The sequence below is a fragment of the Schistocerca serialis genome, chromosome 2 (assembly GCF_023864345.2).
Source record: "Schistocerca serialis cubense isolate TAMUIC-IGC-003099 chromosome 2, iqSchSeri2.2, whole genome shotgun sequence".
NCBI lineage: Eukaryota > Metazoa > Arthropoda > Insecta > Orthoptera > Acrididae > Schistocerca > Schistocerca serialis.
In genome coordinates, this window is record NC_064639.1 from 854,210,512 (window position 1) to 854,230,156 (window position 19,645).

The following is a 19,645-nucleotide window of genomic DNA, read 5'->3' on the forward strand; positions in this document are numbered from 1 at the left end:
TCAGAAAATTATTCAGCGGTTCTCTGCAAATGGACTCTCATTAAATTTTGATAAAGTTCAGTATATACAGTTATGTTCAAAAGATGACACAACGCCATTAATAAATACAGAGTTCGAACAGAAGTTGTAGCAAGGCAGAATATTCAAAAATTTTTGGATGCGTGAATCAATAGGGATTGAATTATGCTATTAGGGTTATTGCATTGTAGATATTATGGGTGCAAACTAACTTTGGCACCGAAATGTGAAAATTATGCCCTAGAAATGTCTTTAGTCACTTACGAAATGGCATCAAAACTCTGACAGATTGCCAACCAGCATTTAAAAACAAATTAGCTCCTTCTATTCAATGACATAAATTATTGATTTCAGAATTATAAAAAAATTATGAAACCTTTGGTTCAACTGTCATGTTCCACATAGTTGCGAAGCATGGTCCATTGAACAAATGTTAATCTGTTCTAATCTAACATTGCACACATCTCATCCTCCCACCTCTCCATGTTCAGCTCTATCCTCTCCCTGTGCAGGAAATATGGAGAATTTATTTATCCGAATCTGTATTCGTTAATGTTATAGTGTGAACTTCCACATCCCAGAGACTCCTCTCCAAGGGATCCATGGAAAACGATAAATGTAATGTAGTGCCATATGGAGAAAATGTCACACCAGTGTAACCGAGACTAAACCGTAGAAATTACGAACTATTCACAGAGAGAATTTAAACTAGTCACACACCGTTAGTCTGTCTCTAAGGCTCTTGACACAATTTCTTCCACTACGGATTACGTTGATGGTTCTGAGGTAGTGACTGACGCAGAATTATATTTCTCATTTAATGAAAATTACTTATGACCCGAATTTGTTGTAATGTGCTTGGATAAAATTTTAGCTTACTATAATTAAAAAACGTATGCATATCATTACTTTTTGTTTTACTTTTGTATACATGTATATGAACGATTATTTTTAAAGTGAGAGGGACATTGTCTCTAATATGGGAACTTTTGTTTTCGAGCAGATGGCTGCAATGTGCATTGGCATTGGCCGAAGTTTCGACTGCTGGAGGGGGTGGATGTTTGATTGTTTGTTATGAATAGTGAAGTGGTGTTGTGTATGGGTTAATTATTTGTTGACGGATAACTATTTTATAATTTTGGGGCTGGCATAAGGAAACATTCTTCGTATAGGATCATTCTGCCATTTGCACTAATGTCGTGGTTTCAGAAACTTTCAGTACGTTCTTTACAAAATGTTGTATGTGGACTGAATCAGTTCCTCAAACCCCTTGAAAATGTGCCAGTAAGATGTAAATCAAAAGTGAGTCACCTTGAAGTTCCAAAACCAGGAGTAAAAGGAAAATCATACCGTCGGATAGTTCATTACGAAGAAAAGTATACTGTTAAGCCTCTCAGAGTCACAAATTTGGGTGGACGTGATCCAGTTACAGGTATAGTTTGCTTGAAGTTCTCTTGTTGATTGGAGTAAATGAAATGAATTACTGAGTGAGTATAATAAAACACAAAAAATCTGAGCGTATTCTAGATATCTTCCATTGATAATTAACCGTACATTGTGTGTTGTCGTAGCAATGGATAGCTCATACACTAACACTCACTGTGCCCTTTACTGTTGTGTTTAACCAACCAGCTTCATGTCGTTCATTAGAACGTAGTATTCATCGCTTGAATGAAGTGTATTTCCCATAGAGGATCTATCGGTTTGCTATTGGATACCTTCACAGCATTAGGCCTTCTGCATGGTACTTACCAAAAACATTTCACTAAACTGAACTGGAATTGATTACATACATTAATTAAGCTCTAATGTTCTCATTGCTACAATCAATAATCACACACACACACACACACACAGCAAAAATTGCTAGACTAGATTTTCAAGTTTATGATGCATTATAAGTAGTGTGTAAACCTAAATCTGTTGACATTTTGAATAATGAGGAATGTTTGATACTTATCACTGTCTTTGATCAGTGATGTAGGAAATGTGCGACAAATGTTGTAAACAGTGTGCTAATTAAAATTTCATATATTCAGTGATTTCTTTCAAATGGACTAAGCTACAGATCAGTCTCACCACAACCAAGATGTTTCACTTTCACATTTGTTGGATTTTACCAACTCACAACCAAACTATTATAACCTAGATGTCAGTCTAAGCTTCAGATCAGTCAGTCCCCACAACCAGGTGTTTTGTTCTACATTCTTTGGATTCACACACTAACAACTAACTGTGAAAATAGGGACCAAAGGTGATGTCACAGCAGCCATTATCATTATGTCACTGGTGGAAGCTGATGACTAATGTAAAGTATTCCTCGTAATATGTTTTTTTTTATTTATTTTTTTTTATTCCGGCCCTAAATATGAAAGAGTAAAGTAATTATGGAAATTATTTTAGCTTCTTTCATTTTAGTATTGTAGCTTGGCATCAGCTGAACCTACCGAAACCGCATGCCGGATTTGTCCCCTAGCGTAATGCTGTTGTGACATATTATGTCATATGTGCTCATGCGTAAAGAGAACAGGATGCTGACAATTTCTTTTGCTGCTGTATTAGTTTTTGAATTTTAGGTTCCGGGGACACTCTGATCTGTAGCATAGATCTCAGGTTGAAAGGGAACAGTATGGTTATGAGTTGGTGAAGTGGTATTGAGTGCTTCATTAAATCTGTAATCTGAATGTCATTTAAACTGAAATTGATTTTTCTTATAAGCTACACCTAACAAAGAATTTTGAGTACCATGGGGTATATATTTAAACAATAACTGTAGCACCTTCCACCTTTTTGATTTCTGGAACTTCATATGGAAATACTGCAAGTGCTGATATCACTGAGTTATTACAAATTATACAGACTACATTTATTAAAGTCAAAGATTTTGAGAGGGAAGCTGTAGATGAAACAGTAGTAAGACAGGGTTGTAGCCTATCTAGCTTAAAAGCTAGTGTGAATACTGTTTTCTAAAAGATGTTTCTCTGCCCCATGCATCAGCCCGCTTAAGAGGAGTGGTTGCCTTCCCCATATTTTACATAATTTTTTATCCAACAATTTCCATTATTATTATTATTATTACTATACACTGAGTGACAAGTCATAGAATGATGATATGCGTGTATACGGATGGCGTTAGTATAGCATACACAAGGTATGAAAGGGCAGTGCATTGGCGGTGCTGTCATTTGCACACTCAGGAGATTCATGTGAAAAGGTTCCCAATGTGATTATGGCTGCACGATGGGAATTGATAGATTTTGAATGCAGAATGGTAGTTGGAGCTAGATGCAGAGAACATCCCATTTCATAAATCGTTAGGGAAATCAACATTCATAGGTCCGCAGTCTCAAGAGTGTGCTGAGAATATCTGATTGAAGCATTACCTCTCACTGAGGAAAATGCACTAGCTGATGGCGTTTTGCCTTTGCTAACAGACATCACCACCTGCAGGGCCTCTCCTGGGCTTGTGCATATTAGATGGACCGTACATAACTGGTAAACCATAGCCAGGTCAGATGAGTTCCAATTCAATTTGAAAAAGTAATGGCAGGGTTCAAGTGTGGCGCAGATCACACGAAGCCATGGACCCAAGTTGTTGAAAAGGCACTGTGCAAGCTGGTGGTGGTGGCTCCATAATGGTATGGACTGTGTTTACATGGAATGGAGTGGGTCCTTTGGTCCAACTGAACCTATCATTGATTGAAAATGGTTCTGTTCAGCTATGTGCAGACCATTTGCAGCCATTCATGGACTTTTGAAACAACAGTGGAATTTTTATGGATGCCAATGCACCATGTCACCAGGCCACAATTGCTTGTGATTGGTTTGAAGAATATTCTGGACAATTCGAGCAAATGAGTTGGCCACCTAGATCACCCAGAACCCTTCAAACATTTGTGGAGCATAATTGGGAGGTCACTTCATGCACAAAATCCTGGGTTGATAACACCTTCATAGTTACGGACTGCTATAGAAGCAGTATGTCTGCAGGGGACTTCCAAGGAATTGTGTCCATGGCACACTGAGTTGTTGCACTACACTGGGCAAAAGGAGGTCTGACACAATATTAGGAGGTATTCTATGACTTTTGTCACATCAATGTAACATGTGCTTTATATGCAGTTAAAAATATTATGGGGATTTATGGTGAAAACTTGACAAATATCTAGGCTATGTGCAACATATGAATAAGGTATACATTTGTCATATTTTCAGTGCTTAAATGTGTTAATTTTTAATTATTATTGGGAACTTGTTGTTATTGATTATACTGATTTTACTGTTAAAAGCATATATTCATCTACCACTATACAATTTTGACACTGCCTCTAAACAAATCATATGATTTCAGGTCGCCTTGTTGCAAAGGGTATAGGTGGAGGAATTAAACACAAGTATCACTGGATTGATTGGAAAAGGATAGGCCCTTCTTCAGGGCCACCTCTGGTTGAAAGAGTTCTCCAGATTTTGGTTGATGGTTGCAGAACGGCACACATTGCTCTTGTTGGCAGTGGTGATAACCTTAGGTACATCCTAGCCACAGAAAACATGAAAGAAGGTGATCTCATAAAAACATCATCAGAGATACCAAGGATTGCAGGTCTGTGTTGTAAATATAAATATATTTGTTGAATGCTGCTGATAATTTAATGTTAATTTGGTTCTGTTTGTTAGTTTCATATTCTATGGATAATTTTTCAAGATAAGTTGGAATGTAAAAGACTCATTCCACATCATTACATCGCATACTAATTTTTGAATATGATTACATTCAAAAAATTTATAAGATTATTTATTAATGTACACATCTGAATTAATGATTCTCATCCACATTACGATAAGAGAAAATTCTTCTACATAGTAGAAAGAGTTGTCAAGAAGATACTTTTTTGGTTTGTTTTCAAAGCTGTCTGTTAACCATTTTATATCCTTGGATAAGGGATCAAACATTTTTATTGCAACATAGTGCACCCCTTTTTCTGCTAACCTTGATGTGGAGTAATGAATGTCATTTATCTTTCCAATATTGTAAATATGTACAGCATTGTTCCTTTTGAAATGTAGTGCATTATTTGCAACAAACTTCATGAGGGAATAAATATACTGTGAAGCAGTAGTCAGAATACCCAACTCATTAAGCAGATGTCTACAAGATGATCATGGGTGGGCACCAGTATTGCCCTTAGAGCAACGAAGACTTCATTTCTTAAAGATTAGTTATCCCAGAACATTGTTCCATGCGACATTATTGAATGAAAATATGCAAAGTAAGTCAACTCACTGATTTATCTATCCACCAAGGTTTGCAATGATTCTGAGTGCAAACGTGGCTGAAGTAAGGTGATTTAGTAGTTGCAAAAAATGTGCTTTTTCCAGTTTAAATTTTCATAAATATGGACACCTAAGAATTTTGAAATTTACGCCCTGTTTATTATTTCCTCAACATGTGTCAATATATTGTGTCTTTTTAAAATTGGTATTGAGAGCATTCCCAGAAAACCAATCAATGATACTTTTAAGAACATCGTTTACCATTTCTTCTCTTTCTGTATGTATGCAAGATCTGATTACAATACTAGTGTCATCTGCAAAAAGAACTAATTCTGCTTGTTGTATACCGGTATTAGAAGGAAGATTGTATACATGCAAGTACTATATAGCCAACAAGGGGAGGGTACTTTAAATAACAAGGTGCAAGTGCAGGAACCGCTGGCAATCCTTTCCCCATCCACGAAATCTTTTTGATCGTTGCTGAAGACTTTTGTAATGTCTCTTTATACATGGGTCTCATCATCTTAACATAACATACTAACAATGGCTACACATTCCTTCAGTATACTATTATGTCATTTACAAGTCTGAATACAATTAAAAATTACAGTAACTGTTATGTCATTTGATGTACTAATTGTTGTTTGAAGTGAAAAATATATTACTTAGCAATCACAAACTTTTTCATAAATAACGTCCTAATGAGTTATTTATAAAAAGTGAGACTCTGTTGAGTGTTTTGTTCAAATGATTAGTAACATGGCACAAATGTGCTTAAAGATAAAAGAAAATCTGTTTGCAACATGAAGGTTGTTCTGAATACTGCAGTGCTTTACTAGGTACAGTTCTGATGGAGTGTGTATGCTTCTTGTCTCCCTTTAATGTTTGAACAGACTGACCCAGATTGTTATAGGAGACTTGCCATGTAACTTGATCTCAGAACAAAAAATACACTCATGTTCAGAAAAAAAAATCATCCACTTCTCCACCTACCTTTGACAAATGTGCAGAAACATGCTAGATCATAGTGGTGTGTGGAACGGCATCACTGGGGACAGGAATGGCATCAGATTGTGTTTTTAGATGAATCGCAGTTCTGTTTGTTTGAAAATGATGGCTGCATTTTTGTTCTCCAGACAGGGGGAGCGGTATCACAGTGACTGCATTTCCACAAGACATGCAGCGCCAACTCAAGGCCGTATGGTAAGGAGTGCTATTGAGTACAACCACAAATCACAGTTGGTGCATGTCCAGGGCACTGTGAGCAATGTGACCCACGTGAATGACATCCTGCAACCTGTAACATACCCTTTCTGCACGACATTCCAGACACCATTCTTCAGCAAGACAATGCATAAACACTTGCCTTCTTGGTGTCACAGGATGTTAGCCTTTTGCCCTGGCCCACCATATCACCAGACCTGCCACTAACTGAAAATGTGTGGGATGTGGTGAAACGACAAGTGCAGTGCTCTGACCCAGTGCCATCCACCACAGATGAACTTTGGAACCAGGTGAATGCAGCATGGATGGTTTCACTACAGGATACCATTTGCACCTTATTTGTATCAATGCCATCACACATGGAACAAGTTATTAGAGCTCATGGCAGACCATTTAGCTACTAGGCAACAGGACACATGCTGAACTGAGGTGACTGAAATGCTAATCATTTCTGCAGAACATATTAATGTGCACCTACTGTGAATATGAATGTCCCATCTCTAGTTGTTCAAGGTGCTCTGTTTTTTCTGAACACGAGTGTATTTTCTATTTTAAGGAAGGGAGGGGGAAAATTTGAGTACAAGTCCTCTTTGTGAATGCAACATATTTTTTGGTGTTCATAGGAGCTATAAAACCTGAAAATTGCTTCCATAATTTAATCTTCTAATATTGGGACATACACGATATGCATCATACCAAACAGCTCTGCAACTCAACAGTAAGACTGTGACATATCCAATTGCAGTTACGTGACGCTATCCAATTAGCTTCTGAAAAATGCCTGTAACAGGCAGGAAAATACAGGGGATTAGTATTAAAAAGTTGCAGAACAGGTGGGTGGAGGAAACAAGAAAGAGAGGAGTACTCCTCGTTATATTATGTAGAATGTCTAACATTGCTAACTCTATGCATTACTTTAACCACTAGCAGTATGGTAAGACCACTTTGGGAGGTCACGTAAACCCAGGACTAAATGGTCTGGTTTTTCCCTCTTCCAACATTAATTGCTGTTATTGCTCAGGTAGCCATCCCACACAAAGTATAGATACTCCACTGTTCATTGGAGAGAGTGTTGTTGTTGTTGTTGTGGTCTTCAGTCCTGAGACTGGTTTGATGCAGCTCTCCATGCTACTCTATCCTGTGCAAGCTTCTTCATCTCCCAGTACCTACTGCAACCTACATCCTTCTGAATCTGCTTAGTGTATTGATCTCTTAGTCTCCCTCTACGATTTTTACCCTCCACGCTGCCCTCCAATGCTAAATTTGTGATCCCTTGATGCCTCAAAACATGTCCTACCAACCGATCCCTTCTTCTAGTCAAGTTGTGCCACAAACTTCTCTTCTCCCCAATCCTATTCAATACCTCCTCATTAGTTACGTGATCTACCCACCTTATCTTCAGCATTCTTCTGTAGCACCACATTTCGAAAGCTTCTATTCTCTTCTTGTCCAAACTGGTTATCGTCCATGTTTCACTTCCATACATGGCTACACTCCATACAAATACTTTCAGAAACGACTTCCTCACACTTAAATCTATACTCGATGTTAACAAATTTCTCTTCTTCAGAAACGATTTCCTTGCCATTGCCAGTCTACATTTTATATCCTCTCTACTTCGACCATCATCAGTTATTTTACTCCCTAAATAGCAAAACTCCTTTACTACCTTAAGTGTCTCATTTCCTAATCTAATTCCCTCAGCATCACCTGATTTAATTTGACTACATTCCATTATCCTCGTTTTGCTTTTGTTGATGTTCATCTTATATCCTCCTTTCAAGACACTGTCCATTCCATTCAACTGCTCTTCCAAGTCCTTTGCTGTCTCTGACAGAATTACAATGTCATCGGCGAACTTCAAAGTTTTTACTTCTTCTCCATGAATTTTAATACCTACTCCAAATTTTTCTTTTGTTTCCTTTACTGCTTGCTCAATATACAGATTGAATAACATCGGGGAGAGGCTACAACCCTGTCTCACTCCTTTCCCAACCACTGCTTCCCTTTCATGCCCCTCGACTCTTATAACTGCCATCTGGTTTCTATACAAATTGTAAATAGCCTTTCGCTCCCTGTATTTTACCCCTGCCACCTTTAGAATTTGAAAGAGAGTATTCCAGTCAACATTGTCAAAAGCTTTCTCTAAGTCTACAAATGCTAGAAACGTAGGTTTGCCTTTTCTTAATCTTTCTTCTAAGATAAGTCGTAAGGTTAGTATTGCCTCACGTGTTCCAACATTTCTACGGAATCCAAACTGATCTTCCCCGAGGTCCGCTTCTACCAGTTTTTCCATTCGTCTGTAAAGAATTCGCGTTAGTATTTTACAGCTGTGACTTATTAAACTGATAGTTCGGTAATTTTCACATCTGTCAACACCTGCTTTATTTGGGATTGGAATTATTATATTCTTCTTGAAGTCTGTGGGTATTTCGCCTGTCTCATACATCTTGCTCACCAGATGGTAGAGTTTTGTCAGGACTGGCTCTCCCAAGGCCATCAGTAGTTCTAATGGAATGTTGTCTACTCCCGGGGCCTTGTTTCGACTCAGGTCTTTCAGTGCTCTGTCAAACTCTTCACGCAGTATCTTATCTCCCATTTCATCTTCATCTACATCCTCTTCCATTTCCATAATATTGTCCTCAAGTACATTGCCCTTGTATAAACCCTCTATATACTCCTTCCACCTTTCTGCCTTCCCTTCTTTGCTTAGAACTGGGTTGCCATCTGAGCTCTTGATATTCATACAAGTGGTTCTCTTCTCTCCAAAGGTCTCTTTAATTTTCCTGTAGGCAGTATCTATCTTACCCCTAGTGAGACAAGCCTCTACATCCTTACATTTGTCCTCTAGCCATCCCTGCTTAGCCATTTTGCACTTCCTGCCGATCTCAATTTTGAGACGTTTGTATTCCTTTTTGCCTGCTTCATTTACTGCATTTTTATATTTTCTCCTTTCATCAATTAAATTCGATATTTCTTCTGTTACCCAAAGATTTCTATTAGCCCTCGTCTTTTTACCTACTTGATTCTCTGCTGCCTTCACTACTTCATCCCTCAGAGCTACCCATTCTTCTTCTACTGTATTTCTTTCCCCATTCCTGTCAATTGTTCCCTTATGCTCTCCCTGAAACTCTCTACAACCTCTGGTTCTTTCAGTTTATCCAAGTCCCATCTCCTTAAATTCCCACCTTTTTGCAGTTTCTTCAGTTTCAATCTGCAGTTCATAACCAATAGATTGTGGTCAGAATCCACATCTGCCCCTGGAAATGTCTTACAATTTAAAACCTGGTTCCTAAATCTCTGTCTCACCATTATATAATCTATCTGATACCTTTTAGTATCTCCAGGATTCTTCCAGGTATACAACCTTCTTTTATGATTCTTGAGCCAAGTGTTAGCTATGATTAAGTTATGCTCTGTGCAATATTCTACAAGGTGGCTTCCTCTTTCATTTCTTCCCCCCAATCCATATTCACCTACTATGTTTCCTTCTCTCCCTTTTCCTACTGACGAATTCCAGTCACCCATGACTATTAAATTTTCGCCTCCCTTCACTACCTGAATAATTTCTTTTATCTCGTCATACATTTCATCAATTTCTTCATCATCTGCAGAGCTAGTTGGCATATAAACTTGTACTACTGTAGTAGGCATGGGCTTTGTGTCTATCTTGGCCACAATAATGCGTTCACTATGCTGTTTGTAGTAGCTAACCCGCACTCCTATTTTTTTATTCATTATTAAACCTACTCCTGCATTACCCCTATTTGATTTTGTATTTATAACCCTGTAATCACCTGACCACAAGTCTTGTTCCTCCTGCCATTGAACTTCACTAATTCCCACTATATCTAACTTTAACCTATCCATTTCCCTTTTTAAATTTTCTAACCTACCTGCCCAATTAAAGGATCTGACATTCCACGCTCCGATCCGTAGAATGCCAGTTTTCTTTCTCCTGATAACGACGTCCTCTTGAGTAGTCCCCGCCCGGAGATCCGAATGGGGGACTATTTTACCTCCGGAATATTTTACCCAAGAGGACGCCATCATCATTTAATCATACAGTAAAGCTGCATGTCCTCGGGAAAAATTACGGCTGTAGTTTCCCCTTGCTTGCAGCCGTTCGCAGTACCAGCACAGCAAGGCCGTTTTGGTTAATGTTACAAGGCCAGATCAGTCAATCATCCAGACTGTTGCCCCTGCAACTACTGAAAAGGAGAGAGTAAAGAGCAGAAAATAAAGGTAAACACACACACACACACACACACACACACACAGAGAGAGAGAGAGAGAGAGAGAGAGAGAGAGAGAGAGAGAGAGAGACAGGAAGATGAAGTAGATACTAGTACTCATATTTACAAGCATCCTTCCCAGATTGCATTAGTAACCAGGTCAGACATTTCTGTAAAGCAGCTGCAGTGGTCATTAGTGTGAGAGTCACCCGGTCCAATCCATTACTCAGGAGGCAGACAACTCAAAACGATGCTTCTACGAAATCACCACATCCCTCATCAAAGATTGAGATAGCTGTGATTAAAACCAATTGCAAAGCAAAGAAGGAAGAGTAAGACTTCAGGAATATAGTTTCTGAATGTATTTTCCTCAGATCCTCTGGAGTGTGGTCTCTGGAATGTAGAAAGGATGTGTATGGAATACATTATTATTACCGACAGGGGTGGTGCAGTGGTTAGCACACTGCACTTACATTCAGGAGGATGATGGTTCAAATCCTTATCCTGCCAACCAGATTTAGTTTTGCATGACTTCCCTAAACGATTGCAGGCAGCTGCCATGAGGGTGCCTTTGAAAGGAACATTAAGAGCATATGTTCCATCTCTAATGAACTTGATGTCAATGAGACATTAAATCTTAATCCTCCTTCCTTCCTTCCTACTTAACATAATTATTGCAAGTATACTTCAACAACAAAGCTTTTGTTAAGCAAAACTTGTTCTCAATTAAATCACAGACAGTAATAATTCCTGACTCTTCTGGAAAAAATACAAAACAAAAGAAATGTGGAAGTGATTACCTCATGGCCAATACAGTACTTTGAATGTTTGTTGAATAACTCAAGTCAATGCTGGAGAACACTGTTTGTAGTTTGAACTGGGAACCGCTTGGATATGAAACACACTATTGGTGCACCCATATTGTTCTCGATTTGTTCACTTAGACAACAGTTGGTGGAAAGGCGAGCAAAGACAGTACTGCATCAGGCAGACAGCGATGGCTGAACTTCACTGGTGGGTAACAGCAATCTCTGAATCACAGTCCAGTAGAAAATCATGAAGTGCAGGGCCATCATCAGTACCATATTTTATGGGCAATAACACACATTTTTTTCTTCAAAAAATTGCCTCCAAAATTCAGATGCATCTTATACTTGAAATTAATATAAAAATGTCAGTGTTCTATTTAAAATTTCCACCAGTCTTAAAAATGGCCATATAATCAATGATACAGGAAACCTATCACTATCAGGCAACATTGGATTCAACTGGCAGCAGCAGTGCACCAGTGCAATGAACATGAGTTGTGAGGATTCACAAGCTTGCTAAAACTGTCTCCCTTCCACCTCGCCATCACAAACCCAGAACACTGTCTAGCCTTTGATGTGTTATTGCATTCTATGGTGCCAGTGAACTTGAATTGAAAGTGATTTGTATTATCGATAACAGTACAATATTTTTGTTAGTAGCTAGTTTTGCAGTGGAAAAAAAGTAAAAGGTATTCATATGATGGCTATAAATTAAAAGTACACTCGTGTTCAGAAGAAACAGGACCCCTTAAACAGCTAGAGATAGGAAGTTCATATTCACAGGACATGTACATTAGTATGTTCTGCAGAAATTATTAACATTTCACTCACCTCAGTTCAGCATGAGTCCTGTTGCCTAGCAGGCACAGGATCCACCAGTGGAACTGATAACTTGTTCCATGCGTGATGGCCTCAACACGATAAGGCGCGAATGGCGTCCTGTGGTATAGCCATGCATGCTGCATTCACCAGGTTCCAAAGTTCATCTGTGGTGGTAGGCATTGCGTCACAGCAGTGCACTCATCGCTTCACTGTATCCTAAACATTTTCAATTGGCAACACGCCAAGCCAGGGGAAGAATCTGGCAACCTGTGACACGAAGAAGGCACTTGTTCATGCAGCAACATGTGGTGATGCATTGTCTTGCTGATGAATGGTGTTTGGGTGCTGTGCAGAAAGTGTGTGGCTACGGGTCACAGGATGTCATTCATGTAGGTCACAGTGACCTGGACAAGCACAAGTGTGATTTGTGGTTGTACCCAATAGTACGCTCCATCAGAAGGCCTTGAGTTGGCACTGTATGGTATGTGTGCATCTGCATGCACTGTGATGCCGCTCCCCGCCTGGAAACCCAAAATGCGGCCATTGTTTTCAAACAAACAGAGCCTGGATTCATCTGAAAACACTATCTGATGCCATTTCTGTCCTCAGTGACTTTGTTCCATACATTATTGCCATCTAGCATGTTTCTTCACATTCGTCAAAGGTAGGTGGAGAAGTTGTCACACATGTAACCCATGCCATAATAAACAGCAATGGACTGTCACCCCTGTTAGCGTACAATGTGTTCCACTGTTCTGCCAGAGGGAGGAGGGCACAGATGTGGCATGCAATGCCATTTGGTTAAGGTGTCGATCTTCTCTGGGGTTGGTCTGGATGGTGTAACCTGACCCATCTGACCTTCCACAAACCATTGTGCACACGCCCATTGCACTGCCGAAACACTTCGTCCCACATGAGCAGCAATTGCCCAGATGGATGAAATGTGTTCTCTCATGCCAATAATGCACCCTCTTTCATACTCACTGATTTAATGCTATTGTTTGTGTATACATCTGCAAGGCATCCTGCATGTCTGCTCAAGTCACATTGATTCAATACCTTTGGTTTATACTGACAGTGTGAGACATAGGCACATTTTACCAGTAGGTGGTGTGCACTGCAGTATCGATGTTGACCTTGAATCCGAGGGTCGACATGGTTCAAATACTAATCATTTCTGCAGAACATACTAATTTACACATCCTGTGAATGTGAATGTCCTATCTCTAGTTATTCAAGATGTTCTGTTTTCTTTTTTCTTTTTCTTTTCTGAACACAAGTGTAATAGCACATGCAGACGACCATGGAAACAGAGCAGCTGAGTGAGCTCTAGCCCTTCACCAACAGAAAAAAACTGTTCGCGATTGGTGGCCTAGGGGGAAAAAAAGAGAGGGAGACTAAATGTGAAAATAGAGGACTGAATGCAAATTGGCCAAAACTAGGTGATGACATATTGAAATGGATTCAAGGACACAGTTAAAATGGCTTTGGAATTAGTACAAAAATTGTTCAAATACACACTCATAAGCTAGTGCTACAGTGGAACTTAACAGACATTAAGGATGGAGTTGGTTGGTGCTACAGGTTTATGAAGTGTCGTGGACTTAGCGTGCAAACGAAAGCATTTCAGTAAATGTTACAAGAGTGTGAAGAAAAATTGTTATCTTTCCATTGCTTCATTATTCAACATTGAAAGGAAATCAGTGTATAACTAAGTGTACATATGCTGAACTCCTCTGACAGTTGATGTGCCGAGTAACAGGACTGTTGCCATGAAAGGTGCTACAACTGTAACTATAAAAACAAGTGGACATGAAAAAATGGTGCTACCCTGTTGTCCTTTCATGTTGTGCTGATGGTACTAAACTGAATCCAGTGATCATTTTCAAGTGCAAAAGAATTCCAAAAACTTCTGAAATATCACCAGGTGTTGCTATTCACATAAATGATAAGGGTTGGATGGATGAGGCTGGTGTGAAATTAGAGATTAACATAGTGTGAGAGAGAAGGAAAGGTGCTGTATTGAAGAATAGTTCTCTTCTTGTGCATGATCACCTTTGCAGTCATTTGAAAAATTCTGTGAAAGAGAAACTGAGACAGGGAAATACACAATTTGCTGTTATTCAGGGGGGACTTACTTCACAACTGCAACCTCTTGATGTCTCAATAAATAAGCCATTTAAAGTTTATATGATAGATGAATGAAACAAATGAACCATGGGTGAAACCCGACAAACAACAACAACAACAACAACAACAACAACAAAGTTCACATGACAATTTTCAAGGATTTTAAAGTTCAGTTCGGTTTTATAAACTAAGAACTTTTCTTCTTTTGGTCAGGCTTTGTAGTCTAATAATAAAGATGGTAAAAATGATAAAAAACTATGTAAAAATTAAGGTGATTCTTATATGCTGTAATGTCTTATAGCCTGTAAAATATGGTAAATGCACCAGATAACTTTGCTATAAACATCTTTTAGTTGACAAGTGAAACCATGATGGTCCGTGGCAGTCCTTACATCTATCATGGGTGTTGTGTTGTGTGATCTGGTGCTCTCAGATGTATCCTTCCACACAACATCTAATGACCTTGCCAGATCTATGCATTGAGCACTCCATCGATATGCTTGGTGGGATTACAATATTCCACCCCATTTGCATTGGCCCATAGGGTGGAACCACGTTGGACAAGTGGAGGGAGGACAAGGTGGGCATGGCCTGCTGCAAATGCTATGGTGTGGCTTCAGGTGCTGACAGTAGAGGAGCTGCTCCCATGTCTGGCACTGGAGAGGCAAGAAGTGATGGTGATTCAGACTTGAATCTTTCTGCTGCATCTGAAGAAAGCTGTGGGTCTAAAATCAGACCCAGCGCAGACTGGGGGATCTCCTCTGTATCACCTGTGTGCAAATCCACAAGGGTGATGTATGACGGCAGGAGAACAAGGAATGTCAGGTGCCCACCACCTGGGATGTTAGTGTAGAATTGGACCCTATATCTGCTGGTGTTGAGTTTTGGGGTCAGTGAGGTGTGCTGCCCTTGTCGGTGTGGCAGATCCAGAGTTGGAGCTTGCCCAGGATGGTGCAAGTGAGTGATGCCTCGAGGTGTGCCACCAGGAGCAGCTTGTGGTCTTACTAGAAGGTGATGAAGTCATGTATCCCGCCAGTCAGCCATATGTCCAAACGTGCACCCCCAGTTAGGGACATCCACCTTAAAATATGTGACTTCTTCTTCTTCTTCTTCTTCTTCTTCTTCTTCTTGTGTCAGTAGAGGCTCCAACAGGTCTAGCAAGGAACAATGAGGGTGCCATGCCAGAGTTCTGCTGGGCTTCGATTTTGGATCAGTGTCACCTGGTAAGATGACAAAAAGGAAAGCAGTGCAGAATCGATAAATTTGGATGTTAGTAGTTTTTCTGTCTGTGGTTTCAGTGTTCACACAAAATGTTTGGCCCTGAAATTAGAGGAAGGGTGCAACAGAAGTGCAATAATGTGCTTGATTCTTTTCGGGGTCCAAAACTGCTGAAAACCAGGGTTGCCAACTGCAGCCCATAGTCAGTGACAAGAATTCATTATGCTCCTTCAATAGAAAAAATAGAGGCCAGGGCATTAGAAGTGTTCCCCATTGTGGTCTGTTGCATTTTGATCTACTGAAATCAACCACATGGCCACATGGAATGGACCCATAAAATCCACATGCACCCGATACCAAGGCTGGTTGGTAGGCGTATGCGACAGCTGCTGTTGACGTGGTGGTGCTGATTGCTATGTCTCAGAAGCTTGGCATGATTGAGCCTTGCATGCAGTATCCTCATTGGTACTTGACCAATACACATCACTGGGCCAGATTCTTCATTCTGGGAATGTCCCAGTGAGGCTGATGAAAGTGAAGTGATACGCAGGGTTACAGAACCTCCGCAATCACCATGACACCAACAGTCATTTTTTTCAGTTGCTAGATGCCGTTGAAAAGATGAAGTACATGACATTGTGAAAAGAAATAATGAAGATCCGGAGAGGCTTCTGAAGGAAGTGCCTTAGCCAGCCAGTTTGTACAAACTGGCAAAGATATCAAGTGAGCTTTGAAAAATTTTGGTACTACCAACTCTTTTAATGTAATGCATGACAAGAAGTTACAAGCCATTCCCAGACCTGGAGAAAACAAGGAAGCACTCAAAAAAATCCACTTATGCACATGAAATAGTATTCTGAATTGCATGGGCTGGTTGTTGAATAGAAAACCCGAAGGCTGTATAATCACCCAGCCCAAAAATATTTTCCACTGAGGGTTCTGCTACTACAAAAAAACAAAGGATGCTGATGACTTGCATATACATTAGCTGCAAAACCTTTCTGGCATAATATCGGAATTGTAAGATGAATGTAAATCCACAACTCAGCTGCTTCTGGTTTTAAGGGGGAGCCTCCAATCTGAGATATGTAGGACGATAAAGACAGAGGCCCTGGTGTCAAAAAGGAATAAAATTGGAATATCATGTATTGTTGCTTTCAACATACAGTGGCATGGTGATATCATTGTCCCGTTGCCTTTGTGATGGTTCTTATTTGCATCAGCACGTGTGACTGCTGACAATGCTGCCAGCTGTAACAAAAATCTAATGTACAACCTAATGAAAACACTGTTGACATGTGTCACTACAGTGTGGACAGCTGGATGTAAAATGGAGAGAGAAACAAATGGTACAACGAGGCAGTCTGTGAATATTTCGCAGGTGGAAAAACTGTTATGGTGCTGGGTTTGATTCCTGTCAAATGAGGACTACTTCAGCAATTTTGCAATTTCACAAACAAACACATTAGGTTATACTGCATTTGTTGATTGATTGAGATGACAGTTCTGGTATTTCACTGTCTGTGAAATTAGTAGCCTGAGCTGCTTGAGAAATCTCCAGTGCTCCAGCAGTGTGTAAAACTTCAACTAAAGAAAGATCTGACTGCTACAACACATGAGCACACACTTCACTGACTGGTGATAATCTAAGTGCTATATTGCATATTAATGGTACTGTGTACGATAGTTGACAAGAACATCTAAACTTGCATTTCTGCTCAGTGTTGTTTTGTAGACAATAGGAAGACTCATTGTCATTCTGGAGCCTTAACATCACTTGCCTGGTAACGAGGTGCTACATGTTTCTAATACAACTGTCAGTCTTCTTGAGCTTCACTGAATGACTGAAAAGTTGCAATTGCCAAAAGCAATTTTATATGCACCAGATCCTTCAGCTTCTGTATGAGCTTGAGCTTCTGTTTGACTCCAAGTAATGAAAAGTGCGAAGTCATCCACATGACTGCTAAAAGGAATCCGTTAAACTTCGGTTTCGTGATAAATTTGTCAAATCTAAAGGCCATAAATTCAACTAAATATCTAGGAATTACAATTACGAACAACTTAAATTGGAAGAAACACATAGGAAATGTTGTGGGGAAGGCTAACCAAAGGCTGCATTTTTTTTGGCAGGACACTTAGAAAATGTAACAGATTTACTAAGTAGACTGCCTGCACTACACTTGTCTGTCCTCTTTTAGAATACAACTGCGTGGTGTGGGATCCTTACCCAATAGGATTGACAGAGTACATCGAAAAAGTTCAAAGAACGACAGCTTGTTTTGAATTATCATGAAATAGGCAAGAGAGTGTCACTGAAATGATACAGGATTTGTGGTGGACATCATTAAAACAAAGGCGTTTTTCGTTGTGATGGAATCTTCTCACAAAATTCCAATCACCTACTTTCTCCTGCAAATGCGAAAATATTTTGTTGAGACCAACCTACATAGGGAGAAATGATCACCATGATAAAATAACAGAAATCGGAGCTCGTACAGAAAGATACAGGTGTTCGTTCTTTCCGCGTGCTACGCAAGAGTTGAACAATAGAGAATTGTGAAGGTGGTTCGATGAACCGTCTGCCAGGCACTTAAATGTGATTTGCAGAGTATCCATGTAGATGAAGACGTAGATGTTTGTGCTTTCATTGTCAGAGCTCAAGATACTGCTGATCCATCATAGTTGGAACAGTCAGCAAAACAGTCTGACAAATCTTATTCCAGCATGGCTTTTTCTTTTTTAGTCTTGTGGCTGGTTTGTTGTGGCCCATCATGAATTCCCCTTCTGTGCCCACCTTTTCATCCTGGAGTAGCATATGGGTGATCTGTGGCAGATCTGACAACAAAATACAGTGCTGGTATAGGCACAAGCATTTTGGAGCACAGTGGTAAGCCCATATTGTTGAACAAGGGGCTATGCAGCAGACAACCCCTACATGTACCTATGTTGACCCAATGAGATAGTTAATTATGATTGCAGTGGGCACTGAGTCATTGACATTGGACTGTGGTTGAATGGAAATGTGTTGCTGTTACTTACATTACCTCACTCTGTTTACAAGCATAGCCTCTCCTTCTTTTACCAACATTGAGCAGGCAACACCTTGCCTCTCACTCCTTTGTTTATTATTATTTAGCAGGCAACACTTTTACTACTCTGTTACACATTACCATCGTTTTACAGCCATCCTTGCTGCTCTGTAATTATTTCCTCACATACATTCTTATTGAAACATTTTCTCATTTCCTGACACAAATATTCTTCTTACAACATATTACCATTATTTTACAGACAGCCTTGCTGCTCTGTATCATACCTTAACCTCCCTTACCAAAACAACCTCCCGAGGTTCTCACGCCATTTATTCACATACTTAATACTACGATTGAGCAGGCAACACCTTGCCTCTCAGTCCTTTACTGACATTATGCAGGCCACACCCTGCCTCTGTTCCCAAAACAATCTCCTTGTACTCTCTCTAACGCTAGATAGTGAAGAAAGAAATATGATAGTAAAAAGTTCTGAATGAAATAAGGGGAAGGTTGACAATACGAAATGAAATAGTATTGTCATACGGCTCGAGACCTAGTGTTCATCACGCACTTAGCTCTGCAAAGAGTGCAAAGCCCGCTGAGGTATTGTCGTCTCTTTAACGCTCCTAGATAGTGAAGAAAGAAAGATCATAGTAAAAAGTTCTGAATGAAATAAGGGGAAGGTTGACAATACGAAATGAAAGGAAATAGTATTGTCATATGACTCGAGACCTAGTGTTCGTCATGCACTTAGCTCTGCAAGGATGCAAAGCCCTCTGAGGTATTTTCGTCTCTGACGCTCCTAGATAGTGAAGAAAGAAAGAAGATAGTAAAAAGTTCTGAATGAAATAAGGGGAAGGTTGACAATATGAAATGAAAGGAAATA

At 39.7% G+C, this 19,645-nt stretch overlaps 1 protein-coding gene across 1 annotated transcript in view; it reads left to right on the top strand.

The window, feature by feature from the left end:
- The first annotated feature begins 1,047 nt into the window (after positions 1–1,047).
- The window catches only part of LOC126458154 (39S ribosomal protein L2, mitochondrial), a 52,783-nt gene continuing 34,185 nt past the window's right edge, over positions 1,048–19,645 (top strand). The window contains exons 1-2 of the mRNA XM_050095016.1: positions 1,048–1,450; positions 4,370–4,618. Coding sequence (XP_049950973.1) covers positions 1,213–1,450; positions 4,370–4,618 — 487 coding nt within the window. The 5' untranslated portion in view covers positions 1,048–1,212. The remainder of the gene's footprint in view (positions 1,451–4,369; positions 4,619–19,645) is intronic.